Source organism: Nymphalis io, chromosome 18, assembly GCF_905147045.1.
Source record: "Nymphalis io chromosome 18, ilAglIoxx1.1, whole genome shotgun sequence".
NCBI classification, from domain to species: domain Eukaryota; kingdom Metazoa; phylum Arthropoda; class Insecta; order Lepidoptera; family Nymphalidae; genus Nymphalis; species Nymphalis io.
In genome coordinates this window covers 4407085-4426867 of record NC_065905.1, presented here as the reverse complement: position 1 = coordinate 4426867, position 19783 = coordinate 4407085, and the positions used below count along the sequence as shown (strand labels likewise).

General features: G+C 33.2%; 1 protein-coding gene across 2 annotated transcripts; it reads left to right on the top strand.

Annotated features, from left to right (window-relative positions):
- Positions 1–56: 56 nt before the first annotated feature.
- LOC126775514 (probable ATP-dependent RNA helicase kurz) lies at positions 57–13971 on the top strand. Of its 2 annotated transcripts, none has more exons than XM_050497509.1 (19): positions 57–260; positions 426–608; positions 1701–1878; positions 2026–2550; positions 3080–3295; positions 3923–4164; positions 5314–5460; positions 6118–6264; positions 6728–6890; positions 7655–7874; positions 7949–8177; positions 8468–8596; positions 8714–8854; positions 9986–10141; positions 10608–10803; positions 11017–11241; positions 12049–12190; positions 12935–13137; positions 13775–13971. In XM_050497509.1, the coding sequence occupies exons 1-19, from the start codon at positions 186–188 to the stop codon at positions 13849–13851; spliced, it is 3594 nt and encodes a 1197-aa protein (XP_050353466.1). In that variant the 5' UTR covers positions 57–185; the 3' UTR covers positions 13852–13971. The 2 variants fall into 2 exon arrangements, with proteins under 2 accessions (XP_050353466.1, XP_050353465.1); XM_050497508.1 differs by having other exon boundaries at positions 10608–10809.
- The last annotated feature ends 5812 nt before the right edge of the window (positions 13972–19783 follow it).

Below are 19783 nucleotides of genomic sequence, written 5' to 3'. Positions count from 1 at the left end.
ACTGAATACTGACGATGAAGTAAAAAGTCATAATAAAAGCACGTTGAATTGATTGTTGAGATCTATTGAAGTTAATTTATATTTTACAATATTGGTTACTACTATTAAGTTTGAATTAACGGAAGCTAAATCTAGCAAAACTATTGAATTAAAATTGTAATAAATGTAAAAAACAAACAGATAAAATGGGCAAGAAACGATACAATGCTAAAGCGCGTCAAGTGGTTAAAACAAATATCGATAATTCACAAACAAATGAGGTAAAATTTGTTAACTCAAATGTTATTTGAATGTATTTTTTAATCGCAGTTCACTTGTTTTTTTTTTTCTGTTTTTTAAGTAATATCCTGTAATTTAAATTTGTTGTTGATAGCTTTATTTAGGTTACTTCTAGTTCTTAAATATTACTAATTACTATTTTTCAGATTAAACTTGAGTTTGCTGCAGAAGAATATGGCTCTACGGATACAAGTAACTTATTGGCTTTGCCATCGACAAAAAGAAAAACAAAAGTAATAGCCGATAAGAAGGAAAAAACAAAATTTCTGTCAAAGGCTCAAAGAAAACAATTAGAAAAAATTGTTGATAAAAAGAAAAAAAAAGAAAATGTAAGTAAATAAAATATATTTTTTTTAAATTAAGAAGCAATTCAGAAATCATAGATTTAAGCTTGACATCTCAGGCTATTTTCCACTCATACCATAATCATAAGGGGTAAATAGGTGTATTGGTGAACATAATTTTACAACAATCTTGTGTATGTCAAGAACATAAATTTTAAATCTATATAGTTAAGGCTAAACATATTTTTTTTAAAACTATAACAATTTAATTTTAATGGTATGGTTTATTACTTCATATATTAATGAATTTACTTTGAATATATATTCAAAGTATAAAGTATAAAGTCATGATATAACAATATTAAAAAATAAAGCAAAATTGCTTAAATTATAACTTTCATTATAAGTCATGCGGAATTATTAAAAATAAATACTTTGTAAGTACTTTAGTTCAAGTAGGTGAGGTGTTATTTATTCTCATTTTGCGTTTGATAAGTTTTTACTTTTATTTTATTTGGGAAATATACAACATAGATTGAACAATAACTTCTACAACGTAAATGAATAAAGTTTCCACTTACACAGATTAAAAAAAATTAGAACTCTGCAAAGACAAAAAAAAAAACAAAAACTAACAATAAATACAAAAACTTCACAGTGCAATAAAGTTATACAGTAATTTATAAATTAAAAGTATAAAGTAATAATTATTTAGCAACAATGGGAAATATTTACTAAATGTCATTAAATTCATGAAAATATTACAGTGATTGTATTTAATCATTTATTAATTAATTTATTTGTCTATGATTTACAAAACAGATTATAACTGAAATACACACAATACAACAGCATAATAAACATAAATGTAATTTTTTTTCAATTACCTCCTTAAGCATGTTAGTTAAATACTAACAACTTGTGACGCTCCTTGGCAAAGCTTAATTCTTCGGTTTCGTAGCAGGCTTAGATTTGGTTTTGCAAAGCTGGCTTTAATTTGAATGGTTTATATATTATGACAGAGTTAACTTTGATGTGCATGTTTTCTCACAATTTTCCATTACCAAAAAGTACAAATGAAGTATACAAAAGAGGTTAATTATTTTTATAACTATATATCTACATTTACATTTTTAGAGGGCAGCTCTACTAGAATCCTTATCACAAGTCCAAGCATCGCCAGATGAAGTAGCTCATTTGACGACGATTTCATCATTTCAAACACTTGGGTTACGTAAGCTGAATGAATATAATTTAGAAACTGCACATAAAAATACTGTACCTAGTGAACAAAAGAAATTTAGTAGTATAGCGGGTAAATATTTACAAAATTTATATGTTGTTTTAATCGCTTTGCTTATTGACCAGTTCATTTGCTTAGCAGATTTTACTTAAAGTGAGCTTAAGACTGTTTCGGCAATGATAGTAGTTGTTTCCAATGGATTATAAATTTCCGTTTTAGGTGCAAAAAAGAGGCTGAGACTGCTCAGAATGGATAACATGGATGGCAATAAGAAGAAAAAATATGATCCTAATATCATTGGTCTTGAAGATTCAACTGATAAAGAATCTACTTCAGATGAAAGTGACAATGATGCATCTGAGGTCAAAAATGAAATCAACGTTGATTCTGCAGATTCATCAAATATAGAAATTAAAAAAGAAATTCACGCAGACTCTACAAAAGAAACAGAGGTTATTGATATCTCTGAAGAAGGACCAAGTAAAAATACAGATAATACTATAAAAGAAATAAATAAAGAAGAAAATAATTTAAAATATTCAGACAAAAAAAATAGTATTTCAATTAATTATAAAGCACTTAAGTCTATACAACCGAAGCTCTATGTGCCTACAGTACATGTGGAAATAAAAAGAGATCCAATAGTGCAAATTGCAAGGTTAAAGTTACCGATTCTTGGAGAAGAACAGAGAATAATGGAGTTGGTGAATGAAAATGAAATACTTATAGTTGCTGGAGAAACTGGTAAAAATTTAATTAATCTAATTGATTAAGCAAGTAACAAGTTTCGATATTACACTCATTATTGAATTTTATTTTATAATATACATATTCTAAAAGCTTCAATGGCCTAGTAGCTAAGCTCGAGCTATTCAAATTAAATTAATTAAAAAGTTATTGGCTAGTTTTTTTGATTAAAGTTATTGTGCACACAATTTGTGGAGTATATACATGTACAAATGATTTAGGACTGCCTAAAGTTCAATTGAGAGGGTTGCTTATTAGGTCATAAGCCCAGAAGTGAACCTTTTCAAACAAACAATAGGTCAGGCTCATAAAGTTTTTAGTTGAAAAGTTCTTAGTAGCGACCGGTTGTGCAGGTTGGCAGTAATTTTGTATTACACATGCATATCGGGAGGCAACTGAAGCTAATGGTCCTGCATTTTAGTTCTTTTCGGTCGTATCAGAATTCAAATGTGCTGCGTAGAAACCCTTTAAAATTTTCAAGAATCTAAAATTGCTTGAGAGTATATCATTATTTTACATTTTATAGGAAGCGGTAAAACTACTCAAATACCGCAATTCCTCTATGAGGCTGGCTATGCGGAAAATAAGATGATAGCTGTGACGGAACCGCGCAGGGTGGCAGCGGTGGCCATGTCTAAAAGAGTAGCGCACGAGTTGGGCTTGACGAGCAAGGAGGTTTCTTATTTAATGCGTTTTGAAGGAAATGTCACTAAAGACACAAAAATAAAATTTATGACGGATGGTAAGATATTTGAACTTAAAAAAGATGAGGAAGACTAAAATTATAAATACTATTGTTTTTAAAAAAAACTCTTTCTCGGTACAATTTTGTTTTAATAGTTTGAAAATACAAAATCGTCATCATCAATCATTAGTGTTGAATTAAGGTTGTGATTGAAATTATGCTAAAATACTATAGTTTCAGTATTTTACTAATTACTTATTATTGAATACTTCGTTTAATCTGTACACTAAATATTATTAGATATTAAAAAAAAAAAAAATAACAAAAAGGAAATATAAAATAAAACCAAACTAATATTTAATTTTTTTTTAGATTATAAATAACTATGAAACAACTTAGTAGTTACTTACGTTTTTTTTTTTCTATAATATATATGCAGATTGTGAAATGGCTGACGTTAAGCGGTCATCACCGCCTAGACATTGGCGCCATTAATAATATTAACAATATCTTACATAGCCAAAGCACCACTAACCTTGAGAACTAAGATGTTATGTCCTTCGTGCCTATAGTTACACTGGCTTATTCAAACTATTAAGCAAGCAGGCAGCCTTGCACAAAGCCCTACCAAAAAGTTAGGTTTAAATCTACGTAATATAATGTATGATAATGGTAAATTTTCAGGTGTTCTTCTAAAAGAAATACAATCCGACTTTCTTTTAAGCAAATATTCGGTAGTGATCATTGATGAAGCTCACGAACGTAACGTATATACGGATATATTGCTCGGATTGTTATCAAGAATTGTACCGTTGAGACATAAAAGGGGGGTTTCGTTACGATTAATTATTATGTCAGCGACGCTAAGGGTTGAAGACTTCACCGATAATACGAGATTGTTTAAAACACCACCTCCAACTATAAAGGTAATATATTTAGCATACTGAAATAAACTGATTTTACAAAAATCTCGAATTGTCTAGTTTTTAAAAATAGAACACCAAATCGTACGAATTGATGTAAATAAATCAGTCAATTACTCTTAAAAATTCAAATAACAAAATTTAATTGTTTCAACAAATCACAAGTCGCGCCAATAATTCCAACCAACAAAATGGCGGTTTGAAATTAGCGCGCCTATTTTTTTTTTAACAACGCTCTTGTATTGATCAAGGAACCTCGTAACTATGTAATAATTATGTTATTCTTAAATGGATGGAAATGTTATAAATTATATCTTACGAATATACTTACTTATATTATGAATGCGAAATTACGCAATTTCTTACGCCTTCACGTCACAACTACTCGACGATCATCATGAAATTTTCCATACATTTTTTTTTTTATATTTGCCGGGAGGGCAAATGACTACTCCTCCTGATGGTAAGTGGTAGTAGAGTCCAAACGCGACGACGGCCAGTACAGTCGGGAAGAATGTTCTGCACTAGCCGCCTTCGCATGTTTTTAAGAGTACAGAAAAGGACATAGGGTGTCTAACACCTCACTCCTTACTTCTCACTCCTTCCTTACGGGCAAAGTCGCGGACATAAACAAGTCCTTATTAACAATATAAATGCGAAAGTGAGTTAGTTTATTAGTCTTTCACGTATTAATTCGTAACGTCAGGGGCACAGAAATGGACACCCCCTACCACTAACACCCCCACCCCCTTCCTCATGTTTTTTTTTTTCAAGGCTGCATCACATTTATAGTATTATTAATAGCAAAAACATAATTACACGCATTAATTAGTTAGATTATAGTATACTAGCTGACCCGTGACTACTTCGTTGGGGGGTAAACATTTTTATTTGTGATGAATTTATGATTGTGGTTCGGTTAGTACTGAGTGCTATGATTTATTTCCTGACAAAAGTCGCGTTGGCCACCACTACCACGAATAAATCTTTTCAATTTTCGGGTTAATATATAGTCTATGACACTCACAAATTACGTGAATTTCTATCGGTAAAAGAATTTTTAAAATCGATTCAGTAGATCCATAGATTACCCCCTACAAACTCACAAACCTTACCTCTTCATAATATTGGTATAAATGAATATGTTTACAGGTAGAGTCGAGGCAGTATCCAGTTACGATACATTTTAATAAAAATACGTACAGCGATTATTTAAAGGAGGCATACAAGAAGGCAGTGAAAATACACACGAGATTGCCAGAAGGTGGAATACTTATATTTGTAACGGGACAGCAGGAGGTAAATAATGTTAAACCTATTTGTGAAAAACATCAACAAAGAAATATATATACTAGGTGTTATCTTTGTGCAAGCCCGTGTAGGTACCACTCAACCATCAGATATTCTACCGCCAAACAGCAATAATATGGTTGCGTTTCGGTTTGAAGGATGAGTGAGCCAGTTTAACTTCAGGCACAAGGGATATAACATCTTAGTTCCTAAGGAAGGTGGCTCATTGGCAATGTAAGGAATGGTTACTTACCCTCAGGCCCGTGAGCCTACCTATAACATAAAAAAAAAAAACATAATACTAGCAAACCCATCCTGTTTTAATTGTTAATAACTCTATGGGTTTATTAAAGCTTTCAGCCGCTATATTTTTTCACGAATCACTCCGTTCATTGGTGGAAATCGTATAAAATTAAATTCGGTAGTTTTTAGTTTGTCGCTTTCAGACAGGCGCAGAATTTAATAACAGTCAAATATTTTTAAAAATTCTTTAAATGCTATTAGAAATATCTTCAAAAATCATAGACAATCTCTATATACCGCTTTCTTGTAGCAGTAATCGTCAAGATAATCTTCGATATCCCATCTCTTATATACAATCCTGTATGGATTAAATGATTAAACTATGTTTCTTTAAAGGTTTTCATTTTGTTTAATTGTTTTCAGGTAAATTACTTAGTACGTAAGTTGAAGGCATCATTTCCTTATAGGAAAGATGTGGATTATACGAAACTGATCACAAAGAAGACGGTGACTGAAGTGGACCCAGCGCTGGACTCGGAACCTGAGGATATTGAGTCTGATGATGACGAGGTAATGTATATTATTATTGCATACTTGGTTGTTTCGAGGAAATAGAAAAGTGACCTTGGGCTGCCTTTCTTGCCTCTAGCTACGTCATAGATGTTAATATTTTATGAAAGATAATATAATTTGCATTAATTATTTGCATTCATTAATAATTGCACAACTATTAATTTTTTGAGAAGAAGGTTTGAAGCTTATTCCACCACGCTGCTCCAATGCGGGTTGGTAGAATACACATGTGGCATAATTTCAATGAAATTAGACACACAGGTTTTCTCACGATGTTTTCCTTCATATCAAGCACGAGATGAATTATAAACACAAATTAAGCACATGAAAATTCAGTGGTGCTTGCCCGGGTCTGAACTCACGATCATCGGTTAAGATTCACGCGTTCCAACCACTAGGTCATCTCGGCTTTCGGTTTCAGTACATGGATTAAATAAAATTAGAAGCGATTTAATTTTAGGTGGAGAAAGAAATGAAAAGAATGCGAAAAGCACGTAAGAAGGCCAAGCAGAAGTCGAAACAGTTACCGAAAATCAATTTGGACGACTACGATATGCCCGAAGATGACGGCCAAGCGGACCTGGTTAGCGATGAAGATAGCGACGGCCATTTGAGCGACTCGGGTTTGTGCATATACTAAATGAAAAATCTAAATCGGTATATAGCTTGACATTTTTTTAAAAATTACTTATGATTTTTTGTTACTTCTAATTTGAATTTGATTAGATGATTCTGGAAGTGCTATGTACACTTGTAATTGTCATGCATATTAGATATACTATTATTGTTTTATAAATTAATCTTTTCAATGCTTTATATGTATGTTGTAAGGCGCTATTATAAATAAATTGAACTTTACCATTGAATCGACTATTCAAAAGTGTCTTGTATGTTTTTTTTAATAATAATTATAATAATATATTTTTATTTATAATAGAGATTGAACATAGTAAATATTACAATTTGGTTTGGACAATTTAATTTAATTCTAATTAAGTAGGCGTAGGTAGTGGTACTGTACTCCTCGCTAGGTTATAAAATAATCTGTATTAAGGAAGGAACAGTTCCATTTCATTTTTTGTGTGTCACAAAATTATTATGTAGAATATGTTTTCTCTTAAAGACTTTCTATAACAATATTAGATTCTATAGTTAAATATTAATGTGTGTGTGTGTGTGCGTGCGTTATGTTTTTTCTTCTTGAACATCTAGGTTATATATTTTTCTGTTTCGTCATAAGTTTTATATAGAAAGAATGAACGTACACTTCTCTTGCAATTACGATAGGATAAGCCGATAATAATTAAAAAGTTTAGTATTTAATAAAACAATAGTAAATAAATAATTAGTTATAGAACGTATTCAGAGGTTTAATATATTCGCTTAGATGCCGAAGAGGACAGCCTGGCTCCGGTCATCAAGTCGTGCCGGCAGCCGCTGTGGGCGCTGCCGCTGTACTCCATGCTGGGCTCGGAGCGGCAGGCGCGCGTGTTCGCGCCCGCCCCGCCCGGCGCGCGGCTGTGCGTCGTCAGCACGGACGTGGCCGAGACGTCGCTCACCATACCCGCCGTCAAGTACGTCGTCGACACCGGCAAGAAGAAGATGCGGTAAGACCTCGCCGCCAGCGGGCGCCCGGCTCGCCCGGGCCCGCCCGCTGAGCGCCGCGACCGCGTGTCCGCAGCGTGTTCGACCCGGCGACGGGCGCCAGCGCGTGGCGCGTGGTGTGGGCGTCCCGCGCGGGCGCCGAGCAGCGCGCGGGGCGGGCGGGCCGCACGGGCGCGGGACACGCCTACCGCCTGTACAGCAGCGCCGTGTTCCAGCACGACTGCGTGGCGCACTTCGAGCCCGAGCTGTGCCGCCGTCCCGCGGACGACCTCGTGCTCATGATGAAGTGCATGGGCATCGACAAGGTGAGCGCGGACGAGACGTCGACTTATATGAATACGTGTGCTTCTTAAATGGGTACGCCAATTCTTTGTAACTACTTTTTATAATCAACAAATAAATTGACCTACGCAAATAAAAAATATTATAAATGTGCCTGTGTTTTCGCCTATTTCATTAGAGTATTGTACCATTACATTACTGTGGACATAATCAATACATAAAAGTGATAGTTTTATTTAATGTTCCACCGCTAAACATAGATCTGAAGAAGATTTGGATCTTATTAGATAACGTAAGTCGATAATATCCCTAGGTGGTGAATTTTCCGTACCCGACTGCGCCTGATAAAATTCAATTACGTATGGCAGAAAAGCGACTGGAAATTCTGGGTATACTGGAGAAGCATGAAACGAAGAAATTTAAGAAGAAAAACGTTGAGGAGGTATTAATATTTGTTTATGATAATTTGACGAACAAAAATACAGAAAGTTATACAGCAGGCTCAACACAAAGACATATACACGATTAGTTGTTTAATTAAAGCCCTTTGCTCTTGTAGGTGCTCAAAGTGACGCCTCTTGGTAAAGCCGTGTCGGCGTTTCCACTGCTTCCTCGCTACGGGAAAATGTTAGCACTCAGCCACCAGTTCAACTTGTTGCCGTACACCATCGCGCTCGTATCTGCGCTTACCGTACAGGAGGTATGTCATATAATATTTAGTCATTCGTGCTGGCAAATACGCCGCGTGATGGTAGCATTGGCACTGTAAGAAATGTTAACCACGTAATTTATTTACGACGTAAGGGATACGTCCTAAATAAACCACTAATATTGAGAACTAATATGTTATGTCCCTTGTGTATTACACTGGCTCACTCATCCTTTTAACCGGATCATAACAATACTTAGTAATTGCTGCTTGATGGTAGAATATGTGATGAGTGGGTGGTGCTTACCCCGACTGGCTTGCACTAATCCCCACCATCAAATTAAATGAGGTGATGTGTTTTTGTTAACGGCGAATTAATATCGGCTGATCAAATGGTAAGTAAAACTAAGTAAATGCTTCTCATTGTTCATATATAACTACAACTTATTTGATCACTTTATTTTTTTTTCTGAATAAATGTATGCTGTTGGCCCTATTGGCCTTTACAGCGTTACCGGGCGTTGGGGCGAGTACTAGACTCCGCCTTGAATTTCGAGCCGTCTCGGGCTCTACATGATGTCCATCATGAGGGTGTCTCCTACGAGATCGCACCTCGGCTCAGGTCGTAGTCGGAGGGACTTTATAATTATTGTTCCACACTATATATATCCAGTAGCGAATATCTCGACATCGCGATTCAGGAATGTGACATATTCAATTAGCGCCATCTATCGCTACCGAGTTGTAACATAGGCCGTTATACAGTTTTTCCATTCATCTTTATCTACACATATTATCAATTATTCTTTTATTTCACATTGTATCTCTCCACTCATCCATCTTTTCATCGGTCTTCCTTTTTTAAAAAGTATTTTATTTTCATAAGAATTACATGAAAATTTTATCTTTAGTGTGATTTTCTTAAATGGTTCGTTCGTAGTAAGTTCCTTCATTATCATATGGCCATATATAATTTCGTTTTGTTCTTGTTTATCTCTATTTTTCTGTTTATTCAAAACGGTTTCCTCCTAGATTCCCAGTCACCAATGAACGAGTATATTTTTTTTATATTTCATAAAGATTTTTATATGTGTTAAATTGTCGCTTTTGTCCTTTAAAATAATCTATGTTTTTGAAATGTCATCAAATATCAAGTGTGTATTTGAAAGCATTTTTTTGTAGGTGATGACCGGTAAAGCCGATAGCTGGCCGGCTACTGGCAATACGTTGTTGCTCGGTGACCCAGGGGTGTTACTTCGAGCGGTGGGCGCGGCTGAATATGCACATGTTAAGGGTGAACAAGAACTGTTCTGTGCGAAATATGGCTTAAGAGAAAAGGTATGTACATAGTAAATATATGTATCACATATGTATATAAAAGAGATCCAGCAATCGTTCAATCAAATTTTAAATTAGCGCTCTTCATATTTTTTAAGCTGAGATGGCCTAGTGGTTAGAACACATGAATTTTAACCGATGATCGTGGGTTCAAACCCGGGCAATCACCACTGAATTTTCATGTGCTTAATTTGTGTTTATAATTCGTCTCGTGCTTGACTTGGAAAACATCGTGAGGAAACCTGCATGTGTCTAATTTCATTGAAATTCTACCAACCCGCATTGGAGCAGCGTGGTGGAATAAGCTCCAAACCTTCTCCTCAAAAAGGAGAGGAGGCCTTAGCCCAGCAGTGGAACATTAACAGGCTGTTACTGTTACTGTTATTTTTTAACAACGCTGTTGTAAAGATTAAGAAATCTTCTAACTATATCATAATTCATAAGTCCACATGTATATAAATTTTAGGCTATAAAAGAAATACGCAAGCTCCGTAAGCAGTTGACGTCAGAAATCAATCTAAGTGTGTCGGGCGTGAACGCTACCATTGACCCGGAGATGAAACCACCAGACGACAAACAGGCGAAACTATTGAGGCAGCTGTTACTGAGCGGGCTGGGAGACCAAGTCGGAAGGAAGATAGGACTCGAAGAAGTTAAAAATGGTAATTGTATGTTATAATTGTAATATGGTGTATTTGATAGTACTAGGTCAATATCTAATCTTTAATATATAATCTTGGCTCTTAGACTATATAACACAATGGATATTACACCGTGCGAAATCATGCGAAGCAGCTTGTTAATTCTACTAAAAAAAAGTTATATTACAATAATTGATTTAGTTATATAACAAATCTAATTTTTTTTATCATTAGGCGAAGATAAAAGAAAATTCAAATACGCCTACCACTGCAGTAATTTAGAGGAACCGGTGTTCCTACATTCCGAGTCAATACTTCGCAAGAGCATACCCGAGTGGGTCGTCTACCAGGAGTTGTACGAAACGGGAGAAACGGATAGGAAGAAAATGGTCATGAGGAACGTGGCCGCCATCGAGCCTGAGTGGCTACCGATATACGTGCCGCAATTGTGTAATTTGGGTGAGTTTTTCACGTAAATTTGCCTAAAAAATGTCAAATTGTAATACAGCCTAATTGTCCATTGAATGGGGTGAATAGGAATTAAAGGAGTGGTGGTAAAAGAAAAAAAAAACATAAATTAAATATAATTATTACGAAGAATAAAACAGATTTCTCTAATAAATTTAAATAAAATCGAATTGGCCATCTGATGGTCAGTTGCCACAACCGCTCATACACATTTTACTGTATAACATATTCTATACATCGATTCAAGACTTTACGTATTCCATGCGATTTGCTAATAGCCCTTTTATATAATATACGACAAACAACTATTGATAAATATATCTTTATTTATAAAACAAGATTATTCCATATTATTACATAACCACTTATATTATATGTTTTTTTTTATGGTATTGTACTTCAATTTTTTGTCTGTTTTTTTTTTGGTGAATAATGTTATTTATTATTATTATTATATCCATTTTAATTTTACTGCCGAAATTCCACGAATCCATAATGAATATCATAGATAATTCCAGATCACGACCAAATGATATCGCCTCAATTCGCTGTCAGAGTTGTTTATTTGTGTTTATTCCTCTCGTTATTGGAATATTTTTATAAATAATTATAGACTAACATTCTTTAAAACGAAATGGCAATTGGCCAGCTTGTATCTCACACAAATATTGCGGTAAAACCATCAAAACTTAGTGAGCAAATCTGTATGCGTTGGATGAAATTCGAAGAGCTTTGCCAGGCGTGAAATATTTACAGGCTATTTTTTTTTAAATTAAATGTAAATATTCGTATGAATAGGGGAACCGCTGTCGACGCCCGAGCCGAGTTACGACGAAACGTCAGGCCGAGTCAAGTGTCATTTTAAAGGCACGTTTGGGATGAGCTGCTGGGAGCTTCCTGTCGTTGAAATTGATTATCCTGACAAAATAGAAAGATATAGGTTTGTAAATAATTACTATAGTAATAAGTTACTTTTAAATAATTATATATTATATGTATTATTCTAATATATAAGTAATTTTTTTATAAAAAAGTTTGGTTTGTTAAAACAGTTTTTCTGGAACGATATCTGGAAAATATTTGTAAATAACTATTTATTTAGTACTAAGCTTATATTTCTGCTTATCATGAAGTGACATGTTTGAATCCTGGTAGATTCAATAAATGTATAGAGATTGAGATAGCAGGTTTTTTTTGTTTTTTTTTTATACAATAAGAATTTAGACGAGCATATGGGCGACCTGATGGTAAGTGGTCACCAACGCCCACAGACATTGACTTTGTAAGAAATGTTAACCATCACTTACATCACCAATGCGCCTCCAACCTTGGGAACTAAGATGTTATGTCCCTTGTGCCTGTAATTACTCACTCACTCACCCTTCAAACCGGAACACAACAATACCAAGTACTGCCGTTTTGCGGTAGAATATATGATGAGAAGGTGGTACCTACCCAGACGAGCTTGCACAAAGCTCTACCACCAGTAAATGATGGATTTGAAAAATTTGTAGTGTTAGACTCCTGGGTCTTGGAAAGTTCGAAAAGCCGTTAACACTGCGCTTAAACGCTCTATAGTCGAGTCGACTACGTGAGTGAGAAAATAGTCTAAGTTTGACCATTCATATCTGCCCTATAAAATATCTCGGTTAGAAAAACTATTCATGAATATTTATATACACAGGTGGTTCGCAAGATACCTGTTAGAAGGAAAAGTATTCCCAAAACTGAAGAAATACGCTGGATCTCTACTGTCTCCGCCTTCAACGATGGTTAAGAGTTGGGCGAAGTTGCAGTCCAGAACAGAAGTAATATTGAAAACCTTAATTGCAAGAAGAGTCGGCACTAAAGACCAATTGCAGAAAGCATGGAAGGAACAGCCTGATTGTAAGTTCACTAAATTGTTTTATAAGTGGTAATAAGGCGTCCGTCCGCACCGTATCAGCCTGTGAATGTCCCACTGCTGGGCTAAAGGCCTCCTCTCCCTTTTTTGAGGAGAAGGCTTGGAGCTTACTCCACCACGCTGCTCCAGTGCGGATTGGTGACACACATGTGGCAGAATTTCAGTGAAATTAGACACATGCAGGTTTCCTCACGATGTTTTCCTCCACCGTAATGCACGAGATAAATTATAATCACAAATTATGCACATGAAAATTCAGTGGTGCTTGGGCCATATCGGGCAACAAGGCGTCAGTAAAGTTTATTTTTTTATTTATTTATTTTAGGGTACCAACATGACACATAAATTTAGAAATTATCAGTATAAATTAGGTTTGAAGGTAAAAGTTGCCATACGTATAGTTACCACGACATGTAAAAAATATACTTAACAACTAAAATGATAATAAAAAAAAGAAAATTAAATTTAAAAATATTAAAATTCTAAAGATAAAGTTAGATATCAATAGATTATATGTGGTCACCATTGAACATATTAGTATTATGAAGAGAAAAGTAATTATGAAAATCGTTTTTTGTTTTATAATTTATAATTTAAAGTGATAAATATTTTATTTTACAGATTTATTGGAGGAATACTTGAAATGGTTACCAGAGTCTGCTCACAATGAGGTCACACTTTACTGGCCTCCGTTATGATAAACATTATCATAGATAACTTTGTAAATAATGTAAATAAATATTTACTTATAATCTTACTACTTGGAGTTAATCTTATATGAGGTTGCCATTTAACACAGAAAAAATAAATATTTTGAAATTTTATGTGTTTATATGGCGTTTTGTTGCCATTTAACACAGAAAAAATAAATATTTTGAAATTTTATGTGTTTATATGGCGTTTTGTTATGAGATGTTATATTTTATTATAAATGTGTTTTAAGCTATTGTTATTGAATTTTATCTTAATAATACTTTGAAAATAAACATAAAGTAAGAAAAAAAAAACAAGCCTTTTAATATACACTAATTTACATAGTAAGGTCCTCCAGACCGATTTCGGCCGCGGCGGCCAATTTCAAGAGAGATTAGCCAACTACGCAGGAGATATTATAGTGCACAAGTGTGTGCTTTCCGAGGCACGGGAATGTACATACTTCCAACTTCCAGACCTCGGGCTGCTACTGAGAATTTTCTGACAGAAAAACCCAATAATTTATTATTGGCCCGACCTGGGAATTGAACCCAGGACCTCCGGGTCAGCGGTCTTATATCTAGCCACTAGACCAACGAGACAGTCATTTTACGTAGTATTGTGATATATCACAAAAAGGATGTATGTGTGAATACAAAATGTGTTGAGAAAAAAAATATGTTTGCAACAGAATTTGAAACAAAAGATTAAGCCGTCACGGTATGTCTAAGAGATATTGAAATTGTCAATCAAATCATTTATAATCAAAGAATAACGAATAAATATTTTTTAATCGTATTTATTTATTAGTTTTACTATTTATAAATGAAAACATATTATTTTTAATTATAACAATATAATAACGAAGTATAGTACACGCGTAGTAAAGTTGATATAAAATAAGAATCCTTTATTCATCGTAGAAGCATTAGAAGCAAATTGGAAACTACCACCGGTTCGGAAAAGAAATATTTGGGATATTTCTGAAAAACCGTGTTAAGATAAAATACTTAATTATTTTTCTACTTAAAAACTATTGTCAATAAATTAATATAAAATTACGAAAAATAGTATTTCATTTGATAAGATTGTGTTTACACAAACTAGGTAAGTATTATTAAAATAATATATTCGTTTAACATAAGAAGTTATTTAAGTCGTAGCATTTTAAATGTGTAGTTCTTAATTTTACTTTCATTATTTATATTAGCTGTTACTTAGTTGTATGGGACGCATGTTGTGGTTTCCTGTAACTGTGGGAGCACATAGACTTACAACTCGCATAATATTCCTTGTTGGAGAAATTATTAAAATAAAAATAAAATATTAAATATATATTACTAAAATAATGATATTTTCATAGCATATCAAGATGGCCCAGTGGTAAGAACGCGTGAATTTTGACCCGTTCAAACCCGGGCAAGCACCACTGAGTTTACATGTGTTTAATTCGTGATTATAATTTCATCTCGTGCTTTACGGTAAAGGAAATCATCGTTAGGAAACCTGCATGTGTCTAATTTCACTGAATTTTTTTTTTTATTTTTTTTATTTATTTATTAGGGAAACATACAGCATATCGTATATTACAACTTAATATAATAATCATATTTTAACACTTATGCCAGTTAAGTTTCCACTACTGTTTTAACAGGGAAGTGGACTAATTTTGATGTTACATAAAATATAACTATTTATGACAAAGTAAAATTTTAACGTAAATATGGTTATGGTTAATTACTAATAAGTATTTTTCACAAGATTATAAAATTTACTTAAACTATTTTTAAACAGATCAATGTGGTTGTATTTTCTATTATGACTATTACAAGATCTTAGAATAAAAGAATTTTTGAAATAATTAGTTTTATAAATGGGTATTGAAAAAGTATCCTGAGAGCGAGCGTTAAAACGAGGACACTTAAATAAAATCTCACTGAGCAGATATGGAGAATCAATTAAATTATTTAATATTTTGTAAAGAAACATTTGGTCTCTTTGTTCTCTACGTTCTTCAAGTGGCATAAAAACAGAGTCAGGAAAAGTAAATTTGTATCGCAACCTCCTGATAAATTTGTTTTGTATATTTTCAATTAAGTTGACATATTTTGCATATTGTGGATTCCAAACAGTTGACGCATACTCTAAATGTGATCTAACGAAAGCATTGTACAAAATTACAAAGGTATGAATATTTTTAAAGTCTGCCCCTTGCCGAAAGATAAATCCAAGCATTTTATACGACTTCATCACTATTTCCTCAATATGCTTATCGAATATAAGTTTGTTGTCTAGTTGTACCCCAAGGTCTCTCACCTCGGTCACCCTTTTTAATTTAGTATTAAATATGGAATAGTCAAAAATTATTTGTTCTTTTTTTCTCGAAAATGTAATTACACAGCACTTGTCAACATTAAGCTGCAAATTATTAGCAATGCAATATTGTCCTAATTTATTTAAATCCTCTTGTAAATGAAAACAGTCTTGATTATTTTTTATTATCTTAAAAATTTTAGTGTCATCAGCGTATAATAAAACTTGAGAATTTTTGAAACAATTAGTTACGTCATTAATAAAAATGTTAAAAAGTAAAGGGCCAAGGTGAGAACCTTGTGGTACACCCGATGTTACAGGAATAAAACTAGACGTATATCCTTTAATAGCAACGGCTTGAGATCTTTCGCGGAGATAAGATGTAAGCCAACGTAGAAGGTCACCATGTATACCGATGTTGTTAAGTTTTTGTAATAACAAATTGTGCGATATCTTATCAAATGCTTTCGAGTAATCAGTGTATACGACATCTACCTGGAAACCAACTTCCATAGCACTTAATACTGTATGCAAGAACTCACACAGATTGGACTCAGTGGATCGCTTATTAATAAAACCATGTTGGTTACAGGTAAGTAGAGGCCTTAATAATGGAAATATCGTATCATAGACAATCTTTTCAAAAAGTTTTGGAATAACTGACAATTTAGAAATACCGCGATAGTTTTTTATATCGTTTTTATTTCCAGACTTATAAATCGGCGTAATTAAAGATTTTTTCCAAATAGTTGGTAATAATCCGTTGTCCAATGATTTTTTGAAAAGCATTGTTAAAGGCACACATAACACTTTACTGCAGTTTTTTAAGAAAATGGGATGTATTCCATCTGGACCATAACCCTTGGATGTATCTATGTTCGATAAATATCGTTCTACTTTTTTGTCAACAATCTCGATAGAACTGATGATAGTCTGATTTGCGCTAGTAGAATAGTGATCCATTGTTTGATTTCCAATATTATCCTCAAAAACTGAATGAAAATAAGAATTAAACATATTTGCTATATCGTGTCCATTGTATCCAACTTGAGAGTTAAAATACATTACATTAGGTACAGACGTATGACCTTTTTTAGTCTTTATATAGGACCAAAACTGTTTTGAGCTAAAACGAATATTATTCTCTGCTCGTTCCAGAAACTCATTATAACACGTTCCTTCTAAGTTTTTTGATTGTAGACGTAATTCAGAGAACTTGTTATAATCGTTTTGTTGGCCATAAATTTTCCATTTTTTGTGGAATTTTAATTTTTTATTAATTAATTTTATCAAGGGTCGCGTAAACCAGCGTGGATATTTATTGATCTCATTTATACACTTAGACGGGACAAATGTCTCTATAATGTGATTTACGATAAGATAGAACGTATCAACTGCCTGACTAATATCTTTGTTTTTAAATTTGCTAACATATTTGCTATATCGTGTCCATTGTATCCAACTTGAGAGTTAAAATACATTACATTAGGTACAGACGTATGACCTTTTTTAGTCTTTATATAGGACCAAAACTGTTTTGAGCTAAAACGAATATTATTCTCTGCTCGTTCCAGAAACTCATTATAACACGTTCCTTCTAAGTTTTTTGATTGTAGACGTAATTCAGAGAACTTGTTATAATCGTTTTGTTGGCCATAAATTTTCCATTTTTTGTGGAATTTTAATTTTTTATTAATTAATTTTATCAAGGGTCGCGTAAACCAGCGTGGATATTTATTGATCTCATTTATACACTTAGACGGGACAAATGTCTCTATAATGTGATTTACGATAAGATAGAACGTATCAACTGCCTGACTAATATCTTTGTTTTTAAATTCGTGTTGCCAGTTAACTTTAGCTAATTCAAAATTAATTTTATCATAATCAGCGCTGTGAAAGCGACGTACAACACGAATAGCTGGATTTAAATTTCGCTCAATGGTATTCATATCAACTTTAATACAAAGGGAAGGATGATGTTCATCTTCAGGTTCTGATAAAGGGTCCACACGAGATATGTTACAATTCAGATTGGAAAGTACTAAGTCTAAGAGCCTGTTATTTAAGTTAAGAATATAATTTAATTGTTGTAATCCAGTAAAATTCATAAAAACAAATATTTGATGTACAAGGAGACATTCCGAGGGATTTAAAATATAAATTGAATTATTATTATTTAATGACCAAACAGCATCTCGTATATTAAAATCACCTGTAATAATTATATCATCTTGTGAATTTTCTATAATCAAATCAGATATAAATTCAAAAAAATTAAGCTGTGAATCCGTTTGAGAATTATTCTGTGGAAAGTAACAACAAAAAAGATGCAGAATTTTCCTAATAATACCGCGTTTAGTTATAATTTTTATATAAGTGACTTCAGCACTAGGAAAATTAGGCAACTGAACATTTCTCACATCAACATCAATTTCGCGACGGACCGCTATCAGAGTACCACCTCCCTTTGTCATTTCTAACTGCTCGTAATCACGGTCGTTACGATAAACATTATATCGAGCATCAAATATTTCACTGTCAAAGATTCCAGGTAAAAGCCAAGTTTCTGTTAGGCAAATAATGTCATAATCGCAATTAAGCACGTTTTTATAAAATTGATTAGTTTTAGTCCGTAAACCTCGGACGTTTTGATAAAAAATATTTAAGAACATGTTGAATACTTAAAACACAAATAATAATTGTATATATTACATATCTGTAATAAAAATTCCTTCATAGTTTCTATTTCTAATAAGTCATAAATAAATGATTCCCGCAATGAACGCTGCTCAGATAAAACGAATAAAATCATAAAAGAATATACAACACTAACAATAAAATAATAACTAAAAAAGTCATGAAAATGGACACTAACTAAAAAAGTAAAGTTATGAAAAAATACTAACAAAATAAAATTAGACACTTGAAACTTATGTTTTAAATAAAACAATTTCGCACTTATACGATTTTTTTTAAACAACCTTCAGAAGTGATGTGCAGGACAGGCGAGCTTTCTGTGCGTCTAACCATAATCGTGCAGTTACGTACCCAACAAAACAAATAACCCTTTTCCTTTGACTTTCGCTTTGCCTCATTGAATAAACTTTTATTGCGAGTAGAAAGGTGATCATTAACGTAAATTTGATTTTGCATTTCTGAAAATCCTATATCGCAAGCTCTTATAGTTTTTAATTTTCGAAGCAATGACAAAAAATCGTCTTTTTTGTAACGAGCTTGCATTTTTAAAATAATTGGTTTAGGCCTGATGTCATTGGAATCATTCTTAGTCGCTACTCTTGTGATAAAGTCTATGTCAGTAACCGGGTTCAAAGGGAAATTGCACTTATCAGCGAGCACTTTTATTAACTGTATAAGGTTTTCGCCTTTCTTTTGGGGAACTCCACTAATTTGGATATTTGAACGTCGAACCCATTGTTCATTCTTGTAATGGCTATCTTTTAAATCTTTCATAGAATTCTTTAGCTCATTTAACTCCAATTCGATGTTATGTATTTTTGTAACTTCCTTGTCAAAATTATTAACTTGATCCATGACCATATCAATTGATGATTCAACGAGCTTAATTTTTTTTGTCCATTCGTTTACAGTTTCGGTAACTTT